Source organism: Lipotes vexillifer, unplaced genomic scaffold (assembly GCF_000442215.2).
Source record: "Lipotes vexillifer unplaced genomic scaffold, Lipotes_vexillifer_v1.1 scaffold185, whole genome shotgun sequence".
NCBI lineage: Eukaryota > Metazoa > Chordata > Mammalia > Artiodactyla > Lipotidae > Lipotes > Lipotes vexillifer.
The window spans coordinates 37,584-65,324 of NW_006794406.1; the positions used below are offsets into that span (position 1 = coordinate 37,584).

General features: G+C 34.7%; 1 protein-coding gene across 1 annotated transcript in view; it reads left to right on the forward strand.

The window, feature by feature from the left end:
* Window positions 1-2,350: 2,350 nt before the first annotated feature.
* Window positions 2,351-27,741, forward strand: part of MANEA (mannosidase endo-alpha) — a 69,204-nt gene continuing 43,813 nt past the window's right edge. Inside the window, exons 1-2 of the mRNA XM_007467181.1 lie at window positions 2,351-2,448; window positions 13,180-13,761. Coding sequence (XP_007467243.1) covers window positions 13,218-13,761 — 544 coding nt within the window. The 5' untranslated portion in view covers window positions 2,351-2,448; window positions 13,180-13,217. The remainder of the gene's footprint in view (window positions 2,449-13,179; window positions 13,762-27,741) is intronic.

The window sequence follows — 27,741 nt, forward strand, 5'->3', positions numbered from 1 at the left end:
AGCACTGATGAGATTGTCCAAACCTAGTCCTCACTCATAGATGGATGCCACAAACGGGTGGTTTCCCAATCTGTCCACAAGCCACAGTAGCATACACTGTGGTTTTCAGTCATCTCCCAGCATAACTGCTGGAACCCCAGTTTCCTGAAGACTCTATATAGTGGTGTGTTGTGGTGAAGTGAAATTAATTGGCTAGGGCAGAGCTTCTCATCTAGGGTGCCACTAATGTGTTACAGGTATGCCAATATATCACTCTCTTGAACCCTAGGATTTACCACATAGAGTCTGGGATAGTCAGAGTCACAGATCCACCGTGTTCACTGCAAGTAGGCTTTTTGCCTCAATGTTTCATGAAAATATGATTTTCTCTGTTTGACAAAATGTGAACAAGGATGGAAAGCACTAGGCAGAACCACCACTCACTAGCCTGTCTAAACCAGTAAGTCTGGGAAAGTCTGGGGACACAATTCAGTCAGTATCTACGTTGAACCTCAGTAGACCTCTGCCAATTCCATTCCAATTAAATCCAAATAGGGTTTTTTATGGATCTTGGCTGACTCATCTTAAAGTTTATATGAAAAAGTAAAGAGACAAGAATAGCTAAGGAAATTTTAGAGAAGAAACGTAAGGAAGAGGGGCTTGCAAAATGTTTGGATACATAGAGTTGAGTGCATGGTTGTTCATTATGTTATCTGTACTTTTCTGTGTCTAAAATATTTTGTAATTAAGCATTAAAACTTTTAGAAGAAAGTAAAAGAGAATAGCTTATGGCCTCTGGTTGGGAAGACCCTTGTAAACAAGAAAGCAAAAAGCACAAAATTATAATCTAAAAAATTGTTAAATTCAACTAGCAGTACCTTAAAATATACAGCTCTTAGTCAACAAAAGATACGGTAAAAAGTTGAAAGACAATCCACAAACTAAGAGAAGCTATTCGTAACACATTTAACTGACAAGAGAGAAGCACTTAAGCTTTAAAAATATATAAAGATTATCAACAAATTAATTTTCAAAAACAATCAGGCCAACAAAATGAGCCAAAATTGAGAACAGGCATTTCACAGAAACCCAAATAGCCACTAAGCATATAAAGATGCACAATCCTATTAGCAAGGGGGAAAATGCAAATTAAAAGATCAATCAGATGCTACCACCAGGCAAAAGTTTTAAAATCTAACAGTAGTGTGGGTGTTACGGATAATGATGTGCCAGCCTAGTCCATGTGAAATGGATTTGTGTGTAGTTGAATCTCAAAACCTGAATGTGCAGTGAAAAAAGAAGTTGGAAAAGATGTAGTATAACTTACATAAAAATACAACACCAGGATAGCTATATTTTTAGGAACTTATACATATATAGCTATTTTCAAAAAAGCAAGTAAAGGAGTAATATAAAACTTAGAATAATAATTATTTCTGGCTGGGAGGGAAAGATACTTTTAAAGAGGCCTCTTAAAAGGCTTCAAAAATGCTGGTAATTTTCTGAATCTTCAGGTATGTAGTGGGTACCTGGGTATTCCTTTTATTATTATTCTTTAAAATGTGCACATATGGGATACATTCACATATGTACATTTCACAATTAAAATTTGTTTAAAAAATCCAGTGAGATTTTAAGGAGAGCCCTTACTCTCCTTAAATTTTAAGGAGAGTCCTTACTCTGCTAATCGTTCGCATTAGCAGCTTCTAGGCTGTGAGTATTTCCTTGTTACTATGTAACCAAACAAAATAGAGAATTCTCTTGGCTTCTGAGGCTGATGTAAGGTGAAAAACCTTCAGCTGTAACCCCTATTTCAAAAGTTCTTGCTCTTCGCAGCGGCCTCATTGTTCTCAATTATTTCTATAAGTATTCCAACACAAACGTGATTTTATAAGTATGTTTGCAAATTAAAAATGTCATCTCTGTTTACTTTTTAGCTTCCAAGTAAAGTTTCCTTTTTTTTTAAAGGGCAAGCGGTTCCTTAATTTAAAAAATTTGAAAACAGCCAGTGTCCTCCAGTTAAAAGCAACTTTTGGACACCTCACATCAAATACAGTTGTCCTTTATTAGTGAAAGCTTCCCAGCAGAAGCTTAGAAGACCAGTTTCTAAGAGAGGAATGAGTCATCTCTAGTTGGGAAAAGAGTATGCGAGTCCAGCCCAGTTCTACTCTGCCCCTTTTCTCCACTCTTACGAGATGCCCAGAAAATGCTCTCCCTTCTCTCACCCACACCCCTTCCAGTCCCTCACAGACCCCAGGGCTTTCTGCTGGGAAACCAGAGACCCGCCCACTCAGTGAGCCCCGCCCCATCCCAGCCCCGCCCCTCGGGGCTCCCGGAAAGCTCTGCGAACGCTCTTCGGGAGGCAGGGCTGCTCGGGCTCGCACCAGGGCAGCTGTGGGCTTTCTGTACTCCCAGCTTCAACATCTCGGGCGGCCGAGTCTCTACTGGTGGCTGAATTCCTAGACCCTGGTGAGTGGCTGGAGGATTCTGGGCCCTGCAGATGAGGTTTTGGCCGGCACCAGGGCCACCCCCCAGCGCCTGCGCGCTCACCCGCCAGCCAATCTGCTCGCCTGCAGACGGCCTTTGACCTTGCGCCCCTCCGGCCGGCGGCTTGGGGGCTTCAAGCTGCGAGCTTTGGGACCTTGGGACACCCTACTCTGTCACTCTTACCCCTTACTTTGTCTGGCTTAGTTTTATTGCCTTCTATATTACTACTTTATCTCTACCCTGCTGGCGTCGTCTCTGCCACTTCTTTGGAGCGGAACCTCCTGTCGCCTCGGTTTTCCCTTCCCTCCCCAGCAAGCTGGGTATTTCGGGAGTGACGGAAGCCTTTCAGAGCCGTGTCCTTTTGTCCCCAAACTCGGCCTTGAGCCTTGGGGGCAAGTGGGAAGGTTGAGGCCTACCGGGCTTGGGCTATAGCAGGAAGGTGGCGGGCTCCGGTCTCGAGCCGCCAGCCCGGCCGTCCGGAGAGTAGAGCGAGGGTGGGGAGGCCGAGGCAGAAATGGGTTTTCCACTGAACCTGTTCACACGTTTGGTACTATCATCTTAGACTGTTGTCGTTTGCTAAATCGCAGGGTGCAACTCTGCTGGAATAGTATCTTTTCCCATTTTCTAAAGGAGCAAATTGAAATATAGTCAGTTAGGATAGTTTGTTTTCGTTTCAATGTTGCAAGACCCTGCGGATAAGAGTTAAGGGAAAATGCGGAAGTGCTTAAAAAAATAAAACAAGGGAGGAAAATGTTAATTATATGACCTTAAAAAAAGGCAAATTGGACTGGAATGGGTTGATTACGTATTTAGACAATAGTTTGAAAGAAAAATACAAGATAAAATCTAGGTATTGGTAATATTAAGTTACGTTGTTTGCACATCGTTTTCATGACAATGTGTTACTCCCTTCATGTTGAGCTATATGTAAACCATGAAAAAATAGTGTTGTGTAGTGAATCTTGTGGATTTTCAGGCTTTATGCATAAAACATTACCACAGCTGTTGGCTTTTAGTCACACAATGAATAGTAAGTGTATGATAGGATAATAAGCTTTCTTCAGATTAAATTTGGACTGCAGTTTATGAGTAGGTAACAGATAATCGTTGTTTTCTAAATCCATAATCTTTAAATGAAAACATGACCACATGTCAGCAGTTTTCATCTGTCACAAAATTTATGGTGTTATATTCTCTAAACTTGATTTGTCTAAAATGTTGTAGGAAGGTGGAATAAGATGAAGACAAGAGCTTTAATTCTAGAGCCATACTTCGCTGCCCCTTGCTAGTTGCTTAACCTCAGACAGGTTACTTAGCCATTTGTTAGCCCAGAGACTTGGAAAAAGTTACCAAATGCTTTGCACCTTAGTTCAGTCATCTGTAAAATGGTATTAAAAAGAAGTTCTACATCATAGGTTGTTGGGAAGATTAAAATGGAAAGATGAGATTCTGCTTAACTGAATTCTGTTAGCGAAAGGGTACAGGTGTTTACATTAAAACCGACCTAAGCAAGGAACTCGTGGTACAGAAATGGATTTTGAAAGTTCCAAGTGTGTCTTCTAGTGTTAGTTATATTTTTCTACAATGGCTTCTTAGAAAATAATATTAGGAAACAGCTAGAAAAAGAAAAAAGCAACCAGAAATTTGTATAATAATAAATAATTAAAAGGTGAAATCTTTTTGGCTTTTCTGAGTAACAGGGTAGGAGCTAATCCTTTTCGAAATCATAACTGATATCACACTAATTCTGAATCTCTTATATCTCACTAGACCTCTAAGTCAAAAACAATCATTTAAAAGATGAAAAGACCTCCAAATCACCAAACACAAAAATAGAAGCCATCGAGTTTCAAAAGAACGTATTATTTCTATGTATTATTATGTCATGTAAACTGCCCTTTGAAGATACTAGATTTTTATTACCCAGTACCTTGAGTATTGAGTACATTACTACTTTGGGAACCTTTACATCTGCAATTAACTTGGATTTTTTTTCTCTGAGGTGACTTCTGAAACTTCTTTCTTTTGTTGAAACCAAATAAGTAGTTCTACCACTCCTTTTCTACTAAAAATCGTTAGACTTGCTAGGCATCTCAAGTTTCATCTTTTTGCTAAGTTGGACATGATAATTTTTATTAAAATGGATTTTTGAAATTATTAGATCTATCTATGATTCTTCCTATATAATATGTTTAGTATAGACTGAACATGTTAACTATATGTATAGTCAGTAGAATCTGTTTATACACATACTGCCCAAATAAATACCAATGTCAAATGTCAACTATATGTATAGTCAGTAGAATCTGCTTATACACATACTGCCCAAATAAATACCAATGTCAAAAACAAAAGGGCCAGAAATTAAATTCTTTAAGCTGAACACTTAATGGCCACTGACTAAATGTAAGACATACTGGGTTCTACTAGAGTGTAAAGGTAGGGACTCCATTTCTGGACCTTATGGAACAGTCTAGTAGGGGGTATAATACATTAAATAGCATGAAGCAATATATTTAAAAAGCCAATTTAAAAAGTAGGTAATGGTGTAATAGACTGTATGGGAAAGTGAGTACTTTTCACCCTGGAATCATTGGGAGAGGTATCAAGAAGAGGCAACAGTTCAGCCTTGTCTTGAAGGATTAGAGTAGTATATCAGAAGTTAGCTATATGGAGAATAGGTATTTAGAGAGAGTAAACTATGTGTTGGTTATTGATTGCTTGCCAGACACCCATCTTTAATAATAATCATCATGAGAATAAATTCAGTGTTACACTAAGCCAGAAATGATTCTAAGGGTTTTATAACAACTTATTTCATCTTCACAAAAATCCTCTGAGTGAGGTAATAACTCGTGAAGGTGAGAAAAGAAGCAGGGAAAAGATCAAGCCACTTGTATAGGTGAAATGGCTAAGAAAAGGCACAGCTAGAATTTGAACCCAGGCATTTGAACTGCAGAGCCCATGCTTTTAATCACAGTGGTTTGCTGCCTTTATTTAGGTTGAGATGCCTTATTGTTCACTGAGATCAGGAGGTTGGGGTAGAGCCAGTGGATCACCTATAATGATGTGATAAACATTTTAAATGAATGAATTAAATGAAAAGAGAAATTAGATTTAGAGGCAAAAGCGGGGGAAATGCGGCTTTTATAAATAGATATTTTGTGTTTTGTGTTCATCCATCGCTCTGAGAAATGAATCTAACAAATAGAAAAATGCCTCAGAACTATTTGTTTCATATATTTCTTCACTTTTCTTTTTTTAAAATCCGATCAGTATTTACATTTGATTAAAACATTACCCTTTTACATTTTATTTCACATACGTTATCTTGCATGATTTACAGAACAACTTTGTCAGAAAACAGAATTGTTAATTTTTTTCTTTTAAGATGATTAAAAAAAACTCAGGGTCACAAAATTAGGTCAACAAAGCTGATTTGAACTTAGATCTTCAGATTTCAAAATCAATATTCTTTCCATTATGTGTCTTGACTCTTCCATGCATTTCACCCATTCAGCTGATCAACATTTCAAAAATCAATGTCTTACTAATTTCTGAATCTAGTAGTCATTCCTCCCATTCTCTATGATTTGTCAATATTCATTACCATTGATTATTTCCTCATAAAATACCTACTCGAAACAAACTTTTCTTCCTTATGAAATATTATGTTCTAATTTTAGAAGACAGCATAAGAAAATATCACTGAGTAAATGATTACCCAGAGGTAATCATTATACATGTTTAAGTATGCTTCCTTCCTCTCTGTAGTTGAGATTATATTATATCCATAATTTTTTTTCTACTTAATGGCTTGTCAAAATTCTTACCTTCTTTAAGTAAAGGGAAGGATTTGTTTTTATCTTGACAACTTGGAAATTTTAGGACAGCAAATCATAGAAGCAGGTCAAAATGGTTATCTCATCCTTTATTCCTATGCACAACGCTGTCACATTCCATACATAGGAATATCACTCCCTGGAGTCCTGCAGTGCAAAGCTTAAGGACTGTATGAGTTGGTCCTTCCCCGAAATAAGCAGGTGTTATGTTAAGAGTTCATGTCCTCCAGTTTGCTGGTGATAGTCTTTTTTTCTTCTTTTCCATTTTCAAATAATTTTAGACTTAAAGATTCAAAAGTAATACAAACAACTCAACAATCCCTGTATATTTTTCCTGCAGCTTCACCAAATGGTAATATTTTGCCACATTTGCTTTATCATTACACACACACACATACACACTCGTATATTACATTGTATATAATTTTACATACATATTATATGTAATATGTGTACATATGCATATATATGCATATATGTATACATATATATATATATATATATATATATATATATATATGTAGGTACATATCTGTGTATGTGAGTATCTTAATATGTTGTCTGATGTATCTTTGTGATTAGATCCGGATTAATACTGACAGAAATACCACAGCAGTGATTCTGTGTTCTTCTTAGAGCATCCATTCTGTAGACTCAAGATATCTACTTATTCAAAATTAACTGCTGAACTTTATTTTGACCACTTGTTTAAGGTGGTGTCTGCTAGGTTCTGCACTGTTAAGTTACTATGTCTCTCTTTGTAGTTAATTGGATATCTTTTGGGGGGGAGATGCTTTGTCAATATGTAGATATCCTGTTTCTCATAAACCCTGCTTCTTTTAACCCCTCATTTAATATCCATTAATGATTCTTCCTTGATACATTTATGGTAGTAGCCAAATAGTGATAGTCCAATTCCATTATTCCATCTAAATTTATTAGTTGGTATTCTAAAATGTCTTCTTTATTCCATTTATTTATTTTTACATTTTAAAAATGTCAGTATAGATTCATGAATTCTTATTTTAATGTCTATAATTTATTATTCTTTGTCATTATTTTGATGCTGAAACTGTCCCAGATTTAGTCAGTAGTTGCCCCTTCAAGCTGACTCCTGTGTCCTATGGACATGTCTCTACAGTTTTTGACTACTTCCTGATTTTCTGGCAAGATGTCCCAAGCTCATCTTATACTTTCTTGACCACCTTCTTGGAATCAACCTGGTTCTATCAAGTAGACAGGGCTACATACAATTCAGAATCTCGTCATCAGATGTGTTTATTGCTGCCAGGATTTCTTTGGTTCTATACTCTCTCAGTAGACAGAGCTAGGAAATAAATTGCATGTATTTATATGTGTACACACCCACCTACCCACACACACACTCCTATTTATTGATCTTTTAAAAGCCATACATCCATACTGATACTGCCAATTGCAATCTGACAACACAAGTTTTGTTTTAGCCTCCCACTTCCTACATTTGTAACTCACTTTTTTTTTTTTTGTCAGTGAAAAACCTGGGCCCCATTTTGCAGCATATATTGCTTATTTTTACAATACATGTTAAGTATTTTAAGAGTTGCTAATCTGTTTCATAGCAAAAAATAACCCACTTACTAACTGGAGTTTAACATTAAATATTTTTTGTTTGTTTTGAATATGTGAAATATAATGTAGCTCAAAAACACAAAACTGCATAAAATGTTATACTCTGAGAAGAGTTACTTCCATTCCCCACCCTTCTACCCCATTTTCATCTCCCCTTATTTTCCACCCAGTCTCTAACTCTGTAGATAATCAACCTTATTAGATTCTTGTTTTTCTATGTTTCTTTTGCTCACTTGAGAAAATGTATTTTTTCTTACTTGCATTTTGCTTTTTTCATTTAGCCAGTATATCCAGAAAATCACTTTCTGTCATCTCAAAGAGCTCTTCCTCATTTTTTTCTGAATACTCAACATTTTACAATTACAAACAATGCTGTATATGAACTTATGTACTTACTATTGGTTGCGTATTTTCAAGGTAAATTCCATGAAGTAGGATTGCTGAGTCAAAAGGAAAATGGATGTGTAATTTTTTTAGATATTGCCAATTCCCAAAAAATGTTGTACAAATTTGCATTCACTAGCAATGCATAGGAGTGCTTTTCACTGTCTTGCCAACAGGATGTAGTTTCATACTTTTTAGTTTTTGCCAATCTCATAGATAAGAAATGATACCTTTGTGAGGTTTTAATTTACATTTTTCTAGTTTTGAGTGACACAGAAGATCTTGCAAATATTTTCATTCAGTTTGTCAGTTGTCCTTTCACTTTATTTTATAGTGCTTTTGATATATATATTTAAAAATTAACGTAGTTAAATTAATCTGTTTTTTATTTATTGCATCTGAATTTTGAGTCATAGGTATAGAAAGCCTTTCACTATACTAAGGATATAAGGGAATTCAGGTGGGATTATATAAGTATTTGAATGATTCTAGCCCTAAAACTTAATTTTTCTTTGAGAGATTAGGGTAGGAAATAGGGGGCATTATTTAAAACCTCTGATTCAAAAGTAGCTGCAGAAAAGCTGAGAATTAAGTAGAAAGTGGCAGCTGAGAAAATGAATAGAGCTTTTGGTAGTTTTGTGGCTCTTTGGGGACCAAAATTGGAATTCAGGGCCCTTCCAAAGCCCATCCTAGAGGAGGGATCTTGATAAATACCTGTGACTTTGATATCAGAACCCATGAGTATAAAGGAGTAAAGATGAATCAGAAATACAGCAAATCTTCGGAAGGACTTATACCTAGTTTTGAAGATTTCAATCTCTGATTATATTAAGATAATCTTCCTCTACCCTAGAAGTCTTCAAGAAGCAAAAATAAGCTTTCTCTGAAGGAAAATAATATATAGAGCCTCACATTGTCTCTGAAAATTTTCATATATGATGTCTGGAATTCAGTAAAAAAATAACCTAGCCTATAAAAAAAAGAGTTACTATACAGATATTAAGAGGAAAAAACCAAACAGGCAATAGAAACAGAATCCTAAGATTTCAGATTCAGGTTATTAGAGGTGGACTTTAAATAAATGGGATTAAACAATTCAAGGAGTTAAAAAAGAAGATGGAAAATTTTAGCAGAGAACTGATATCTCTAAGAAGAGCCAAATGGAAATTCTATAACTAAAATTATAACTGAAATTAATTAATCACTGCTGGAGAGAATCAGGAAACTGAAAATAGTTCAGAAATAAATATTCAGACAACCATGGAGAGACAAAAAGAGGAAAATTTTTAAAAATATTGAAGAAACACATGGGACATAAAATTCTGATGTGTGTAATGTATTCCATAATGAGAGATGAGAGAGCAAGAGAGCAATAATTGAGCAAAAGCAATATTTGAAGAGATAATGTTCAAGAGTTTTACAAAACTAAGGAAAGATACCAACCCAGAGATTGAAGAGGCACTTTGAACATCAAGCAAGATAAAAGTTAAGAGAACCGTACTACTATATATTCCATAGAAAAACAGCTGAAAACCAAAGATGAAGAGAAAAAATATTAAAAGCAACCAGAGAAAAAGAAAATACATTATCCTTAAAGGAATAAAGAGAAAAAATAATAGTTGGATTTTCATCATAAACAATCAAAGACAGAAGATAAGGGTGATGCTGAAAGAAAATAATTACAAATATAGAAGTGTATACATAAAAAGTCCAAGTGAAGGCAAAATAAAGATACTTTCAAACAAAGTAATATGAAAAGAGTATCAGCAGACCAACACCAAAGACCCTATTAAAGGGAATTATTTCTTCATCCTAAGGGAGATTATTTTAAATGGAAATATGGAGCAAGTGAAGAACAAAGGAAAGGGTAAATATAATGAACATTGACTGTACAGAACAATATAATATCTGGAGGGGTATAAGGTATATGTAAAAAAATAAAATATACCAAAATAGGAGCCAAAAGTTGGGGCAGGGATAAAGGAAACAAAATCTTCTAAGAGTGCTTTCATTGTTTAAGAAATGGTAAAGTTTAATTCATACTGGATTTTGACAAGTGAGAGTACATGCTTGTAATCACTAAGATAACTAAATTAATAGCAAAGAGATTGTATGATTAACAAGGAATTTAGTCAAAACCCATCAGTAGAGAAGGGAAGGAACATTTCATTATAAAACAAGATTTAATACTTCAGGAAAATATAACTCCTAAATTTGTCTCCACATAATAACATCAGTGACAATTATACAATGTAAGCAGTTATAGACATGGCATAATGATAGTGGGGGATTTTTAACACAAGTAGAAGAAAGATGAGTGAGAATATGAAAAATATAACCCACATGCTTAGTGTATTTGGTTTGGTAGACATATGTAGAACTCAGTAACCACTAGCTGTGGAACATATATTCCTTTCTGGTGCATATGGGATACTTAACAAAATCTTTCATAGGTTGAGCCTTAAAGCAAGTCTCAACATATTTCAAAGGATTGAAATCACACTGGAAATGTTTTCAGTTGACTCACACTAGAAATCAATAACAAAAAGATATAAATTTATTTATTTATAAAATTTTAAAATAAATCTAAGTAGCTGAAGCTCATTTTCAGGACAAAGCCTCATATTGAAGAGTAACTTCTGGAAATAACTTTCAAATTGAGCAGAGTAGGAACAAAATAAAAGTGAGGGAAATAAAGTTCCAGGTAAATGTGGGAATGGAGTAAACACCAACTGATCTCGGAAAAAAATTCAAGGCCATATTAAAACTTCACAAAAACAACAGAAGAATGATTGCTAGAGTTGTAAAGCTAGAAAAATTATCATGATTGAACATTCATTTCAAACATTAAGGAAAAATTATTTCATGTAATATTTAGCAACAAAAAAAATAATTTGAGTCAAATTCCATGCAAAGTCATTATGGGCAAAAGAGTTAAACTTGTAAATACTTGAAGCATGCCAGAGAACCATGTTCATAAATATATAACAACTGTAACCTAATATTTAAATACAAGTAAACAAAGTAATTATGTGAGATATGAATGAACAAGTAAATTACCATTATGAAAACTCAGAAATGAGAGAATATTAAGATAATTAAAATCGACAAAATTCATATTCCTATCTGAAGACTAGAAGACAAACATAACAGATAATGCCATATGAGAAATAGAGGGTAACAAGACGCTTAAAAATCAAAATTAAATGAAGAAAGGTGAAAAAGAGAAGGTGCAGTTGTAAAAATTCAGCAAAGATTCAATAAAAGTAATAGCACTTCTTGAAGAAGGAAAGCAAAGCAGTGAAACAATACTAAAGTTAAAATTGGAAATATTTGCTGACATAAAACAGTAGATGTTACTAGGTTAACTTCTTAATAGGAAGATAAAGGATTTCTTATGTGATTGATTCTGTTTTCTCTACAAAGTATAAGACATGTCTATCTGAAGAGAATAAAGGAAATTGGTGATGTAGTAGCACGTCTGATGAAAAATGAGAAGGAATGAAATAATTCTTTTGAGGTTAGAAAAGTGCAAGTACTGGGGTGTAGTAATAGGCTTGTTAAGCCATCCTGAATGTCCAAAATTTATGGTCATAAATTCAGAGTGAAAAGTCAACATGGTATGTGTTTTTCTCCAATATCATTATGTAATTCTGGATCAAGGTCAAGCCAGCCATCCATTTGAGGTTCTACCAGATAAGTATTAAGGAAGGAGAGAAGTAAAGGAAGTTAAGGGTACAGTTGTCCTTTAGTATCCGTGAGGGGGCTGGGATTGGTTCCAGGACCCACGTGGATACCAAAATCTGTGGATGCTCAAATTCCTTATGTAAAGTGGCATAGTACAGTTTGCCCTCTGTATCTGTGGGTTCCTCATCCGTGGATTCAAACAACCTGTGGATATGGAGGGCCTACTGTTTTGCAAATGAGGAATTTCAGTGCTGAACTATGGCCTATAAACTGCTTCACTAGAGACAAAACATGAAGAAAAAAAGTGGTACTGGGCTTCCCTGGTGGCGCAGTGGTTGGGAATCCGCCTGCCGATGCAGGGGACACGGGTTCTTGCCCCGGTCCAGGAGGATCCCACATGCCGCGGAGCGGCTGGGCCTGTGAGCCATGGCCGCTGAGCCTGCTCATCCGGAGCCTGTGCTCCGCAACGGGAGAGGCCACAGCAGTGAGAGGCCCGCATACCGCAAAAAAAAAAAAAAAAAAAAAAAAAAGTGATAGTGAAAAAGTGGTAGAATCAGTGGATTAGACATCTCAAAGAGGTAAAGGAATTGACTGCGTGCGAGTACTAAAGTAGAGAGGCTCAAAGCGTGGAAGGGTATGTGTAGAAAATGGAAAAAAATGAAATGGTTTTGATTGAAAATGATGAGATCAAGATTATGAGTATGACACCTGAGTTGCTGAAATGCGGTGGAAGAACAGGTCATTAGAAGTGAGGTAGTCAAAGAATAAGTTTTTGAAATTCCATTTAATGACTAGGTCTTTAATATACTCATAAATATTTCCTTTTTAAATATGAACTTTTCATTTTATATTTATATTTAGAAAATTTTAGTCTCTCTATATGGAGTGTTTCCTTTCTATAGTCAGTATATGTAAAATCTGTCCAAATGATGAAGAATATATTCATTTTCTTAAATTCTTAAAATCTTTGTCTGACAAAAATGCAATTGTGATATTTCCAAATACATACTGCTGTTCAGTCTAGCCATATGTAGATTCTTTTGTATAAAGATTTGATTATATAGTTAATGTCATAATGCACTTTAAAATTTTGCAGTGTAACACTTTATGGATTTTAGTTTTCCTTTTGAATATATTGGAAAATATTGTTAATACCACTTATTAATTACCGGTTTTCAATAAATTACAGCTAAACATTTACCATTTTGGAATTTAAAGTATGACATCATGGCAAAGTTTCGAAGAAGGACTTGCATCACTTTGTCACTTTTTATTCTATTTATTTTCTCTCTGATGATGGGTTTAAAAATGCTGAGACCACATAAAGCTGCTTTTGGAGATCCTTTTGGACTTGACCTTCTTCCAGAAATTCGGCAACAAATTCCTCATTTGGTAAAAACTTTTGATTCCCAAAAGAGTGACAGAATCGACAGTGAAACAAACGTCAAGAATTTAAAAAGTGTTGAAATCACTATGAAACCTTCCAAAGCCTCGGAACCTTATCCAGAAGAACTGCCACCTCGGAATTATTTTTTACATGTATTTTATTACAGCTGGTATGGAAATCCACAGTTTGATGGTAAATATATACATTGGAACCATCCAATCCTCTCGCATTGGGACCTTAGAATAGCCAAGAAATATCCACAAGGGAAACACAACCCCCCAGATGACATTGGCTCCAGCTTTTACCCTGAGTTGGGAAGTTACAGCTCTCGGGATCCTTATGTCATTGAAACGCACATGAAACAAATGTACTCAGCTTCAATTGGTAATTATTTTACGTGTGTGTTTAGATATGTGTGTGTATATATGTGTGTGTATGTATGTGACTGTGTATGTATATGTATGTGAGTTTGTGTGTAGAAATAATTTTTTATAGAACATTAATTACTAATTAGTCTTCACATTGTTGTTAATTATAATTTTAAGCTTACATACCGTAAATTAAACTGTTGTTAAGCATCTTTTAACATGTTAACACTAACATTTCTGGATATAATATTTTTATTCTAATTTAATACTAATTTTATTTCTAATTTAATACTCCTTCTGAATTTTATTAAATTATGATTGACATAAGCTGCAATGAATTCTCTCACTTTGAGGTACATCTGTTTAAATATCACCCCAATCGTGAAGTAAAATATTCTATAGCTTCCCTTATTCAGCCCTCCCTACATTCCAGGAAACTATGTATCTTATTTTTATCACTGTAGAGTAGTAGTTGTAAATGTTCTATTATTATAGAAAAATAGAATCATCAAACACTTATGTGTGTGTGGCGTGGGGGGGGGTGTCTTTTGCTCAGTGTGCTGTTTTGAAATTTACCCATGTTGTTAACTCTATCAGTAGTTTAGTCATTATTATTGCTTAATAGTATTCCATTGTATGATTATAGCAATTTGTTTCTGCATTCGTCTTGATGCACATTTGTGATATTTCATACTTTAGGCATGTAGCATAGAATTTGGTCTTTTTTGTTTGTTTTTTAAACTAGTCTGACAAACTCTTATATTTTAACTCCTGTTTATTTCATTTATATTTAATGTAATACTGATATGGTTGATTTTAAATGTTTCATTTTGCTATTTGTTTTCTGTTTCTCTCTGTTCTGTTTCTTTTCCTCTTTTTCTGCCTTGTATTGAAAATGTTTATTCCATCTTATATTCTCTTCTGGCTTATTAGATATATTCCTTCATTTTATTTATTTTATGATTGCTCTGACGTTTACAACATGCCTCTTTAACTTAATTGTTGGGAAGTCACAAATTATTCTTATTGTTGTCCCCCACTTCCTCTCAACTTTCCCTTCCCTCTAACTTCTGGCACTCCAATTACACATATTTACATGTTGTCCCACAGGTAAATAATATGAAAAAAATGTGTAATTGGGTGTCTGAAAATTCTTCAATTTATTAATATACCCTTTATAAAACTCTCCCTGTTTTGGTTCCCTCTGTCTTGTTAGTGTCTCTAGCACTAGGGCCACAAGAAGAAATTGGGTATTCTAACATTTTTCTGACTCTTCAGAAGGTGCCAACTCACCGTTGAGCTGATATGGGTATAGAGACATGCAAGACTTTTTCATGAACAAAACAATATAAAGTCCTGTGAATCTACATCAACTATGTGCAAGGTGACTTGTTTTTCTTTTGTGGAGTAATTGGTTACTTTTCAACTATTTTTTGAAAATCTAACATTCTAGTATATATTTATAGCTCTAGTTTCTATGTTGTATGACAAAATATGACATAAAGTAGGTTTGGTAAATTGAGAGAGCATTGACTGCTCTGTGTGTTTGTATCTGCCTCTATTTACAGTTTACTTTTGGAGGGAGAATCTTTCAAAAGACTTTTCTCCTATTTTCTACAAAGAATTTGTATCACGTTCAAGTCATTTTTGTTATTTCAAGATTGATTTGTTTATGGCTATAAAAGTATACAATGAGGGTTTTTTAAAATCTCAGATGTATAACTTACATGTACACATACTCATAACACATATAACTATTATATATAAATACATAAATGACATACTGCATATTTTATAATTTTAATTGTGATTAGGAAGAGTTTCAGTTCATATTTAGACTTACGCCTAACATTTGTAAAGATCTTCCCCTATATATTATTTACTGCTATATAATTTTTTGAACATGAAATGTTTTAAAACATTGTCAACAGTACAATTTTAAGTGTTGACAGTCACACTATTGATGCAAATATTTTATTTCTTTGGTTGATTTTCCACTGGGGAACACCTAACACTTGTGAGTAATAAAAGTGACATTACAGTCTATCTGTAAATAAATTATTTCCTTATCAGTTAAATATTGAATTATACTCATTTTATTGAGAAATAACTGACATATAATGTTATATAGGTTTAAGATGTGTAGAATATTGATTTTATATATTTATATTTCAGTATGATTGCCATTATAGTGTTAGCTAAAACCTCTATCACATCCCCTAATTATCATTTCTTTAGTGATGGGAATAATTAACACATAGGCTCTTAGCAAGTTTCATGTTTATGATTCAGTTTTGTTGTCTATAATCATTGTACTGTGTATTATATCTCCACGTCTTAATTTATATGCTAGTTGCAAGTGTGTACCTTAAACAGTATATCTCCCATATCCCCACTTCTGATCCCCTAGTAACCACCCTTCCATTCTGTTTCCTTGTGTTCAATATTTTTTTTATATTCCACATATAAGAGATAATTTGTAATATTTGTCTTTCTGTGTCTGACTTATCTCACTTAGCATAAATCCTCACTATCCATCATGTTGTTGCAAATGGTAGGATTTCCTTTTTGCTTGTGGCTGAGTAGTATTCCATTTCCATATATATTTTATATATATACATATATATCTCATATATATATATAATGGAATATATATACACATACCACATTTACTCATTGATGGACACTTAGGTTGTTTTTGTACATTGGTTATTGTTAATGCTGCATTAAACTTGGTAGTGCACGTATCACTTTAATAACCTGTTTTCATTTCTTTTGGATATATTCCCAGAAGTCAGATTGCTACATCATGTGGTAGTTCTGTTTGTAATTTTTTGAGGAATTCCTGTACTCTTCTCCATACTGACTAAACTGTTTATAGTCCCAACAGCTGTGCACAAGAGTTCCCTTTTTTTCCCACATCTTCACCAACACTTGTCACTCTTCTTTTCTTGGTGATAGCTATTGATACGATATAGCTGTGAAAGGATATCTCACTGTGGTTTTGATCTGATCTTTATGATTTCTTTCCTTCTGCTAACTTTGGGGTTTTTTTATTCTTCTTTCTCTAGTTGCTTTAGGTGTGAGGTTTATTTGCGATGTTTCTTGTTTCTTGAAGTAGGATTGTATTGCTATAAACTTCCCTCTTAGAACTGCTTTTACTGCATCCCATAGGTTTTGGGTCATTGTGGTTTCATTGTCATTTGTTTCTAGGTATTTTTTGATGTTCTCTTTGATTTCTTCAGTGATCTCTTGGTTATTAAGTAGTGTATTGTTTAGCCTCCATGTGTTTGTATTTTTTCCTATAACTGATATCTAGTCTCATAGCATTGTGGTCGGAAAAGACACTTGATACGATTTCAATTTTCTTACATTAAACAAGGCTTGATTTGTGACCCAAGATATGATCTATCCTGGAGAATGTCCCATGAGCACTTGAGAAGAAAGTGTATTCTGTTGTTTTTGGATGGAATGTCCTATAAATATCAATTAAGTCCATTTGTTTAATGTATCATTTACAGCTTGTGTTTCCTTATTTATTTTCATTTTGGATGATCTGACCATTGGTGAAAATGGGGTGTTAAAAGTCCCCTACTATTATTGTGTTACTGTCGATTTCCCCTTTTATGGCTGTTAGCATTTGCCTTATGTATTGAGGTGCTTCTATGTTGGGTTCATAAATATTTACAATTGTTATATCTTCTTCTTGGATCGATCCCTTGATTATTATGTAGTGTCCTTCTTTGTCTCTTGTAATAAAGTTTATTTATTTAAAGTTTATTTTGTCTGATACGAGAATTGCTACTCCAGCTTTCTTTTGATTTCCATTTGCATGGAATATCTTTTTCCATCCCCTCACTTTCAGTCTATATGTGTCCCTAGGTCTGAAGTAGGTCTCTTGTAGACAGCATATATGCCAGTCTTGTTTTTGTATCCATTCAGCCAGTCTATGTCTTTTGGAGCAATTAATCCATTTACATTTAAGGTAATTATCGATATGTATGTTCCTATTCGTATTTTCTTAATTGTTTTGGGTTTGTTATTGTAGGTCTTTTCCTTCTCTTGTGTTTCCTGCCTAGAGAAGTTCCTTTAGCATCTGTTATAAAGCTGGTTTGGTGGTGCTGAATTCTCTTAGCTTTTGCTTGTCTGTAAAGGTTTTAATTTCTCTGTCGAATCTGAATGAGATCCTTTCTGGGTAATCTTGGTTGTAGGTTTTTCCCTTTCATCCCTTTAAATATGTCCTGCCACTCCCTTCTGGCTTGCAGAGTTTCTGCTGAAAGATCAGCTGTTAACCTTATGGGGATTCCCTTGTATGTTATTTGTTGTTTTTCCCTTGCTGCTTTTAATATTTTTTCTTTGTATTTAATTTTTGATAGTTTGATTAATATGTGCCTTGGCATGTTTCTCCTTGGATTTATCCTGTATGGGACTCTCTGTGCTTCCTGGTCTTGATTGACTATTTCCTTTTCCATATTAGGGAAGTTTTCAACTATAATCTCTTCAAATATTTTCTCAGTCCCTTTCTTTTTCTTTTCGTCTTCTCAGACCCCTATAATTCAAATGTTGGTGCATTTAATGTTGTCCCAGAGATCTCTAAGACTGCCTTAAATTCTTTTCATTCTTTTTTTCTTTATTCTGCTCTGCAGTAGTTATTTCCACTATTTTATCTTCCAGGTCACTTATCTGTTCTTCTGCCTTAGTTATTCTGCTATTGATTCCTTCTAGAGAATTTTTAATTTCATTTATTGTGTTGTTCATCATTGTTTGTTTGCTCTTTAGTTCTATTAGGTCCTTGTTAAACGATTCTTGTATTTTCTCCATTCTATTTCCAAGATTTTGGATCATCTTTACTATCATTATTCTGAATTCTTTTTCAGGTAGACTGCCTATATCCTCTTCATTTGTTAGGTCTGGTGGGTTTTTACCTTGCTCCTTCATCTGCTGCGTGTTTCTCTGTCTTCTCATTTTGCTTCACTTACAGTGTTTGGGTTCTTCAGGTTCATAGTTCCCGTTTTTTTGGTATCTGCCCCCAGTGGCTAAGGCTGATTCAGTGGGTTGTGTAGGCTTCCTGGTGCAGGGGACTAGTGCCTGTGTTCTGGTGGATAAGGCTGGATTTTGTCTTTCTGGTGGCAGGACCACATCCAGTGGTGTGTTTTGTGGTGTCTGTGACCTTATTATGATTTTAGTCAGCCTCTCTGCTAATGGGTGTGGTTGTGTTCCTGTCTTGCTAGTTGTTTGGCATAGGGTGTCCAGCACTGTAGCTTGCTGGTCGTTGAGTGGAGCTGCGTCTTATCATTGAGATGGAGATCTCTGGGAGAGCTTTTGCCTTTTGATTTTACATGGAGCTGGGAGGTCTCTGGTGGACCGATGTCCTGAACTCGGCTCTCCCACCTCAGAGGCACAGGCCTGACACCCAGATGGAGCACCAAGACCCTGTCAGCCACAAGGCTGCTAGTGTTGGAGGGTCTCCTGCAGAGGCGGGGTTGGCTGTGGCTCACTGTGGGGACAAGGACACTGGCAGCAGTTCTGGGAAGTACTCCTTGGTGTGAGCCCTCCCAGAGTCTCCTCACTGTGGTTTTGATTTGTATTTTCCAGGTGATCGTAATTTTTTCATGTACCTGTTGGCCATTTGCATGTCTTTCTTGGAAAAATGCCTCTTCGGTTCCTCTGCCCATTTTAAAATTGGATTGTTTGCTTGTTTGTTTGGTTTTTGTTACTGAGTTATGCGAAGTTTTTGTAACTGATGGATATTAATCCCTTATTCATTACATGGTTTGCAAATAATTTCTCCCATTCTGTCCGTGCCTTTTAATTGTGCTATTGTTGCTTTTGCTGTGTAGAAGCTTTTAAGATTGATATAGTTCCACTTGCTGATTTTTTCTTTTGTTATTTGTGCTTTCAGTGTCATATGCAAAATATCAGTGCCAAGACGAATATCAAAGATCTTCCATCCTATGTTTACTTCAGGGTGTTTTATATCAGGTCTTATGTTTACTCTTTGATCCTTTTCAAGGTGATTTTTGTGAATAGTGTAGGATAGGCCCAACTTTCTTTTCTACGTATGGTTATTTAGTTTTCCCAGCATCACTTGTTGAAGAGACTGTCCTTTCCCCGTAGGCTGTTCTTGGTTCTCTTGTCATGTATCGATTCCTCAAGGTGTAAAGTTAGATTGTTTCTTTGCAATTTTTCCCATTTCTTAATATCTGCATTTATCACTGTAAACTTTCCTCTCAGATCTGCTTTTGCAGCATCCCATAGGTTTACATATGATGTGTTTTTATTTTCATTTGTTTTAAGATAATCTTTGATTCCCATTTTGATTTCTTCGTTCACCCATTGGTTGTTCATGAGTTTGTTGTTTAGTTTCCATACATTTGTAGATTTTCCAGCTCTTTTGATTGTTATAAGTATAGCTGTCCCAGCTTCCTTTTGGTTTCCACTTGCATGGAATATCTTTTCATCCTTTCACTTTGAGTTTATGTGCATCCTTAAAGTTTTCTTGTTGGCGCCATACAGTTGGGTCTTGTTTTTCATCCATCCAGCCACTTATGTGCCTTTTGATTGGTGAATTCAATCCATTTACATTTAGAGTAATTATTAATATGTGAGGACTTATTAATGCCACTTTATTAATTGCATTTTGGTTTTGTATTTCCGTTATTTCTCTCTTTCTGCCTGCATTTGTATATTGGTTATTTTCCATGGTGGTATGCTCTTTTTCCCCCTTTTTTGTCTTTTGTGGATCTCCTCCAGATTTTTGTTTTATTGTTACCAAGGGGGTTATGTGTAAAACATCTTACACATAAAAAAGTCCAATTCAGGCTGAAAGCAACTTATTTTTACTTCCTAATGTGTCTACCATTTTGCTTCTCCCTTTGTATTATTGATGTCACAATTTACCTCTTTTTTTGTTGTATATTTATTAACAACTTATAGCAACTATAGTTACTTTTCCTACTCTTTCATTTAGCCTTTATACTATAGTTGAATAGTTAACACACCATACTACTACAGAGTTATAGTTTTCTAAGTCCTACTGTATATTTCTCAATTTGGCCAGTGTATTGTATAATTTTATAAGTTTTCATTTGGCTGATTAGCCTGTTTTCATTTCAGCTTGAAGAACTCCTTTAAGCATTTCTTGCAAGGCAGATGTAGTCGTGGTGAACTCCCTTAGATTTTGTTTGTCTGGGAAAGCCTTTACTTTACTTCTCCTTCATATATGAAGGATAATTTTGCTAGATAAAGCATTCTTGGCTGACCATTTTTATCTTTCAGCTCTTCAGATATGTCATTCTGCTGTTCCCTGGCCTGAAGAGTTTCTGCAAAGAAATCTGCTGATAGCCTAATGACAGTCTATTGTAGATTTAATTCTTTTTTTATTTTTTCCCTGCCTGCCTTTAAAGTCTCAGAGAACATCTTTTTGCATTGAGATAATAGGATTGTCTATTAGCTTTGTAGACTTGTATATCCAAGTATTTCCTCAGATTTTAGAAGTTCTCAGCTATTATTTCTTTAAATTAACTCCCTGCCCTCCCCCTTCTCTGTCTGGAACCCTGATTATTCTGATATTTGCCTTTTTGATGGATATTCATAGATCACGTAGGCTTTCTTTGCTCCTTTTTGATCTAAATTCCCTCTTCTGTCATTTCAAAATTCCTATCCTCCAAGTTACATTTTTTTTTCTTCCATATAATCAGGCCTGCTGCAGATTTTCTGTATTGCATAATTCTTCAGGTCATTCATTGAATTTTCAGTTTCAGAATTTTGTTTGGTTCTTTATAATAATTTTAATAATTTCCTTCTCTTTAATAAAGAAAAGGAAATAAAGAAATCATTTTATTCCTGATTTCATTGAACTGTCTTTCTGAGTTTTCTTATAACTTGTTGAGTTCCTTCAGAACAGCTAACTTGAATTCTTTGTTAGTTAGATCATATATTCTGCACCTTGTAGCTTGGTTGCTGGAAAATACTATTTTCTTTTTGTGATGCTGTATTTCCTTGGTTTTATTTATAGTTCTTGTGGATATGGTTTGATGCTGTCACATTTGAAGTAGTATATACCTCCTTAACTCTGCTCGTGCCCTCTGCATATGACATATTATCTTTATAGTGTTGATATTTGAGTTTTTTCCCCTGTGAAGCTATATCTGCTCCAGTATACTTCTTCTTATCCCCTGTGGGCAGACTTTTAAGCTTTTATGTCTACTTGGCTTTTAACGTTTCACCAGGTTGGCTGTTGGAAACCTCTTTTGTTTCTCAGAATGTGGCCGCTATAGCTCAGATTTGTGGTTTCCCACTTAATGTGAGAAACCACTGACTGTGGTGGCTTGTTTTCTTAGTGGGCTCCCTGTTTACCAGCACACATTTCCGGAGGTTCACTCTGAAGTGAGCACAAGGAGCCAGCAGCAAAGTGGGAGGAGGTGTGGGTGACAGCACTGAGGTGTATTGAGAGTGCCCACAGACCTAGTTGTGCAATCTCAGTGGGTGGTGTTCCAACAGGCTCATGGCTGGCGTGCTACCCCTTTAATGCTATTCGAAATTCTTTTCTCCTCTTTGCCATCATCCTCCCTTCCCTCAGTTGTGAAGCTCCCACCTTAGTACTCCAAGTGCTGGTGAAGAGAAATGGGTTTCTCCAGCCATATCCTGCCCAGCTGGGGTAGCCTGTTACCCACTGCTTTCTTTTTCCCATGAAGGAAAGGTTACCTCCACTGGATAAATCAGCCTCGTTCAGTGTTTCCTTGGGGGAGGGGCAGCACAGGTAAAGTTTCTCATAATTCCTTCTCTGTGACCAAATTCAAGCCCTTTTGTGAAGGCTGGACTTCTGCAAGTTTTCTTTCATGCATGAGTGCCTGCCAGGGATAGCACTCACTCAATTTTTGCCTGATAGCAGCCAGTGGGGGTCTAGGCAGATTTGCTGGCTCTGCTGGTTTGGCAGCCCTTAGAGGCGTTTGTCTGTTTCTTGCTACACTGTTGGCGGAGATTCCTCACAGGTCCCTTGGAGTGAGGTACTAGGTCCCAAAATACCCACAGAGGTGATTCATTTATGTAAGGATATCTAATTAAAAAGGGGGATATAAAGGAGGACCATCTTATGCCACCATGTTGCTCATGTCACTTCCTATTATACTTATCATTATTAGGCAAAGAATAATTTAACTATAAAAATAGTGAACACAAAACACTATTTTGGTCCATGGAACTATCATGCTGACCCTGGCATTTTTTTAATTGAAGAAGACAGTGAGTGAAGGCTATTTAAAATTGCTATATGGTTGAATGTGCTTTGACTTCTTTAACATTCATATTTTTCCTCTGTTATAAATGGCCTCATTTTTATTTTTATTGAATTGCTCTGTGAGGTAATGATACTTTTGTATCTCACAGTACAAGCTGGTTAATTATTTGCTTTACAATTAAAGTGTCATGTGTATAAATATTAGCGGTTTAACCTTTTTTTTCCTAGAAAAGAATGATGAAATTAAAATGAAGTATTAATGTTATATTTAAATTCCAACCATTATATGATAATAATGTCTCAGCAGATAGAAGCCACTGATAGCTATGTATCCTTTTCAAGTCTTTAAAGTATCACAGATGAGTACCTTTCTTTTTTTAATAAAATCTTCAAAAAACATAGTGTAGTATTCAGAATAATGGCCCCAAAGATGTACACATTCTCCAGAATCTCTGAATATATTGTCTTACAAGGCAAAAGGAATTAAGGATGCAGATGCATAATTAAGGTTGCTAATCAGTTCACCTTGAGGTGGGACTAATCTAATCATTGGAGTCCCTAAAAGTAGAAGAGGGAAAAGAGAGAGTCAGGGATAAGTGATCTTAAAAGGACTCAGCTTGCTCTGCCTGCTTTTGAAATGGGGTTAGAAAAGTCATGAGCCACACAATGTGGTGTCTTCCACAAGCTCACAACAGCAAGGAAACAGCTTCTTCCTTGGAGCCTCTAGAAAGGAATGTAGTTCAGTGCAACCCCTTGATATTAGCCCAGTGAGACCCATGTCAAATTCTGACCTATAAAACTGTAAGATAATAAATTTTCATTGTGTTAAGCCATTAAATTTGTGTTAATTCGTTGTGGTAGTAATAGAAAACTAATACACTTAGCAAAACATAATTCATTCTATGTCTTTAAAATTATCTTCCCTTTCCTTCAGTTTAGCACTAAATACTTACTGAGTTTCTACCATGTCCCAACCTTATGTTAGAGTCTAGAGACAAGAAGAGTAAGTCACATACCTTGTACTTCCCTTTGTTTCCTTCATTGGTACTTCAAAAGCACTAGATGGAAACTAATATTAGAATATTTTCTGAAGGTGGAAATTATCAGTTTTTACAAGGCCACAATTATCTCTGTATCTCCTGCCTTTAAAATTTGTACATAAAAGTAGAAGAAATAGAACTTACAGTAAGATGAATTAGATTTTTGATGTTTAAATTAACATCTAACACAATGTCATAAATTTTCCTTTTAGAGTAATTGTATTAAGTTTAAAATGCATATTTATAAATGCAGATTGGTGATGGTTTCATATTGCTATAGATAACTGAGTTTAGTTCTACTGATTGCTTTATCTCTTGGGAGTGTGCTGGGTTTTTCTTGTTTTTACATATGCCTTGTAATTTTTTTCTTGAAAGCATGTTGTCTTCTGTAGGTCCATAGAACTGTAGTATGTAGCTTTCATCTCTGGAAAATGGACATGCCTCTCTTTCTGCTAAGAATGTAATATGGGCATTTCTCATTTCATTTGTTAAGAAGACTGTACTATCACCATTGACATGTTCTACTTTTATCAAAAATCCAATGACTATGTATATTTGTTTGGGTTTATTTCAGGACTCTATTCTGATCTGTTGATTTAATATGTCTATCCTTTCATCAGTACCACCCTGTCTTGATTGCTTTAGCTTCCTAAAGTCAGGTAGTATGATTCCTCTTTGTTCTCTTTCAAAATTGCATTGGCTGTTTAATTCCTTTGCCTATCCATATCAACTAGTCTGTATCTTTAAAATATCCTGGTGGAATTTAGAGTGGGATTGCCTTGAATGTATAGATCAATTTGAGGAAAGTTGACATTTTTAAAATAATAAATTAAGTTACCACTCTTGAACAGTAACAAGTTAAATATTCCATTCCATAAACGTGATGTATTTTTCCATTTATACAGGACTTTAAATTTTTTTAACTTTCTTTAGATTTTTATAATTTTCAGTGTACAGATTCTGTACATACATTTTTACATTTATTTTAAGTATTTTTTTGGGGGGGTGCTATTATAAATGACACTGTTTTCTTAAATTTTTATTTTTTTGCCCATCAAAAGTTTGTAGAAATACTATATATTTATATCTATATCTTGTATCTTGTGATTTTGATAAACTCAGCTTATTAACTCTAGGAGCATTTTTGTGGATTCTTTGTGTTTATAGACAGTTGAATGCAAATAAAGACATGTTTGTATCTTCCTTTCTAATCTGTATACCTTTGTTTCTTTTTCTTGCCTTATTGCACTGGTTTGGACTTCCGATGTTATGTGGATATAAGTGGTAAGAGAAGAGGATATACTTGAGTTTGATCTTAGGGGAAAAGAAGTCTTTCTTCATTAAGTATTATATGAGTTCCAGGGTTTTTTTTAATGTCATTTATCAAGTCAAAGAAGTTCACTTCTATTACTAGTGCTGAGAGTTTTACCATGCTGAGTTTTATCAAATGCTTTTTTTCTGTACCCATTGATAAAATCTTTAAAAATTTTTTTTTCAAATTCTTTTTATTCTGGTAAAATACACATAACATAAAATTTACCATTTTAACCATATTTAAGTGTACAGTTCAGTGATATTAAATACATACATAACACTGTAAATCATCACCCCCATCCATCTTCATAACTCATGTTCATAACGGAAACTTTACCTATTAAATGATAACTCCCTATTCCCCTTACCTCACCTTTGGCAACAATCATTATACTTTCTGTCTCTATTATTTTGTATCTAAGCACCTCATATAAGTAGAATCATACAGTATTTATCTTTCTGTGACTGTTTTATTTCACTTAGCATCATATGGGTTCATCCATGTTGTAGCATATTGCAGAATTTCATTCTTTTTAAAGATTGAATAATATTCCATTATATGTAGATACCACATTTTGCTTATATATTCATCTGTTGATGGACACTTGAGTTGCTCCCACATTTTAGGCATGTGAATAATGCTATTATGAACATGTGTACAAATATAAATGTCTCTTCAATAACCAGATTTCAACTTCAATTTTTTTAGTTATATACTTAGATTGGAATTACTAGATTATGTGATAATCCTGTTTTTAATTTTTTGAGGAACTGCTCTGCTGTGTTCCACAGCAACTGTACCTTTTTACGTACTTAGCAACAGTGCACAAGGATCTCAATCTTTCCACATCCTTGCCAACAACTGTTTTCTGTTTTTCTTTTTTTTAATAGGAGTGAGCCTTATGGGTTTGAGGTAGTATCTCATTTTAATTTTGATTTGCATTTCCCTAATGATTAGTGATGTTAAACATCTTTTCATGTGCTCATTGGTCGTTGAATATTTTCTTTGGAGAAATTTCTATTTAAGTCCTTTGCTCATTTTTAGTCTGGTGGTTTATTTTTTTTATTGTTGAGTTTTAAGAGTTCTCTCTATACTCTGGATGTATTAATCCCTTGTCAGATAAATGATTTGCAAATATTTTCTCCCATCCTGTGGGTTGCATTTTCACTCTGTTAATAGTATCTTTTGATGCACAAATTTTTAAAATCTTCATTAAGTCCAGTTTATTTATTCTTTATTTTGTTACCTGTGCTTTTGGTGTCATATCCAGATAATCATTACCAAATCTGATGTCAGGAAGCTTTTCCCCTGTTTTCTTCTAAGAGTCTTATAGTTTTAGGCCTTACATTTAGATCTGTGGTCCATTTTGAGTTAATTTTTGTGTATGGTGTTAAATAAGAGTCCAACTTAAATCTTTTGCATGTGAACATCCAGTTTTCCCAGCACCGTTTGTTAAAAAGACCATCCTTGCCCCATTGAATGGTCTTGGCATCTCTGTCAAAACAGATTTGAACATATATGCAAGGCTATATTTCTGGTCTTTATTCTATTCCACCAGTACCACAACACACTATGTTGATTACTGTTGCTTTGTAATAAGTTTTGAAATCAAGAGGTATGAATCCTCCAATTTTGTCCTTTTTCAAGATTATTTTGGCTCTTCAGGATCACATGAAATTCCATATGAATTTCAGGATGGGTTTTTCTATTTAGGCAAAAAATGTCATTGAGACTTTGATAGGGATCACATTGAATCTGTAGATCACTTTGAATAGTCGTGACATTTTAACAAAATTAATTCTTTCAACCCATGAACATGGGACATGCTTGCATTTTTCGTGTTGTGTTTCATTTCTTTTAGTAACGTTTTGTAGTTTTCATTGTACAAGTCTTTTGCCTCAGGTTACTTCATAAGTATATTTTCTTTTTGATGCTATTGTGTTTGAATTGTTTTTGAAATTTTCTTTTCAGATTGTTGTTATTGTATAGAAATGAAACTAATTTCTGTGTGTTAATTTTGTATTCTGCAATTATGATTAATTCACTTATTCTCATTATTTTGTGTATGTGGAATCTTTAGAGTTTTCTACATATAAGATCATGTCATCTGCAAACAGAGAAAATTTTACTTCTTTCTTTCCAATTTGGATACCTTTTATTTCTTTTTTTTCCCTAATTGCTGTCTAGAACTTCCAGTACTGTGTTAAATGGAAGTGGTGAAAGTAGACATCCTTGCCTTGTTCTTGATCTTAGAGGAAAAGCTTTTAGTCTTTCACTTTTAGTCTTTTGAGTATGCTGTTCACTGTAGCTATTTCATCTAAAGCTTTTGTTATGTTGTGGTATTTTTTTTTTCGATTCCTAGTTCTTGAGTGCTTTTAGGAAAGAGGGTTGAATTTTGTCAGA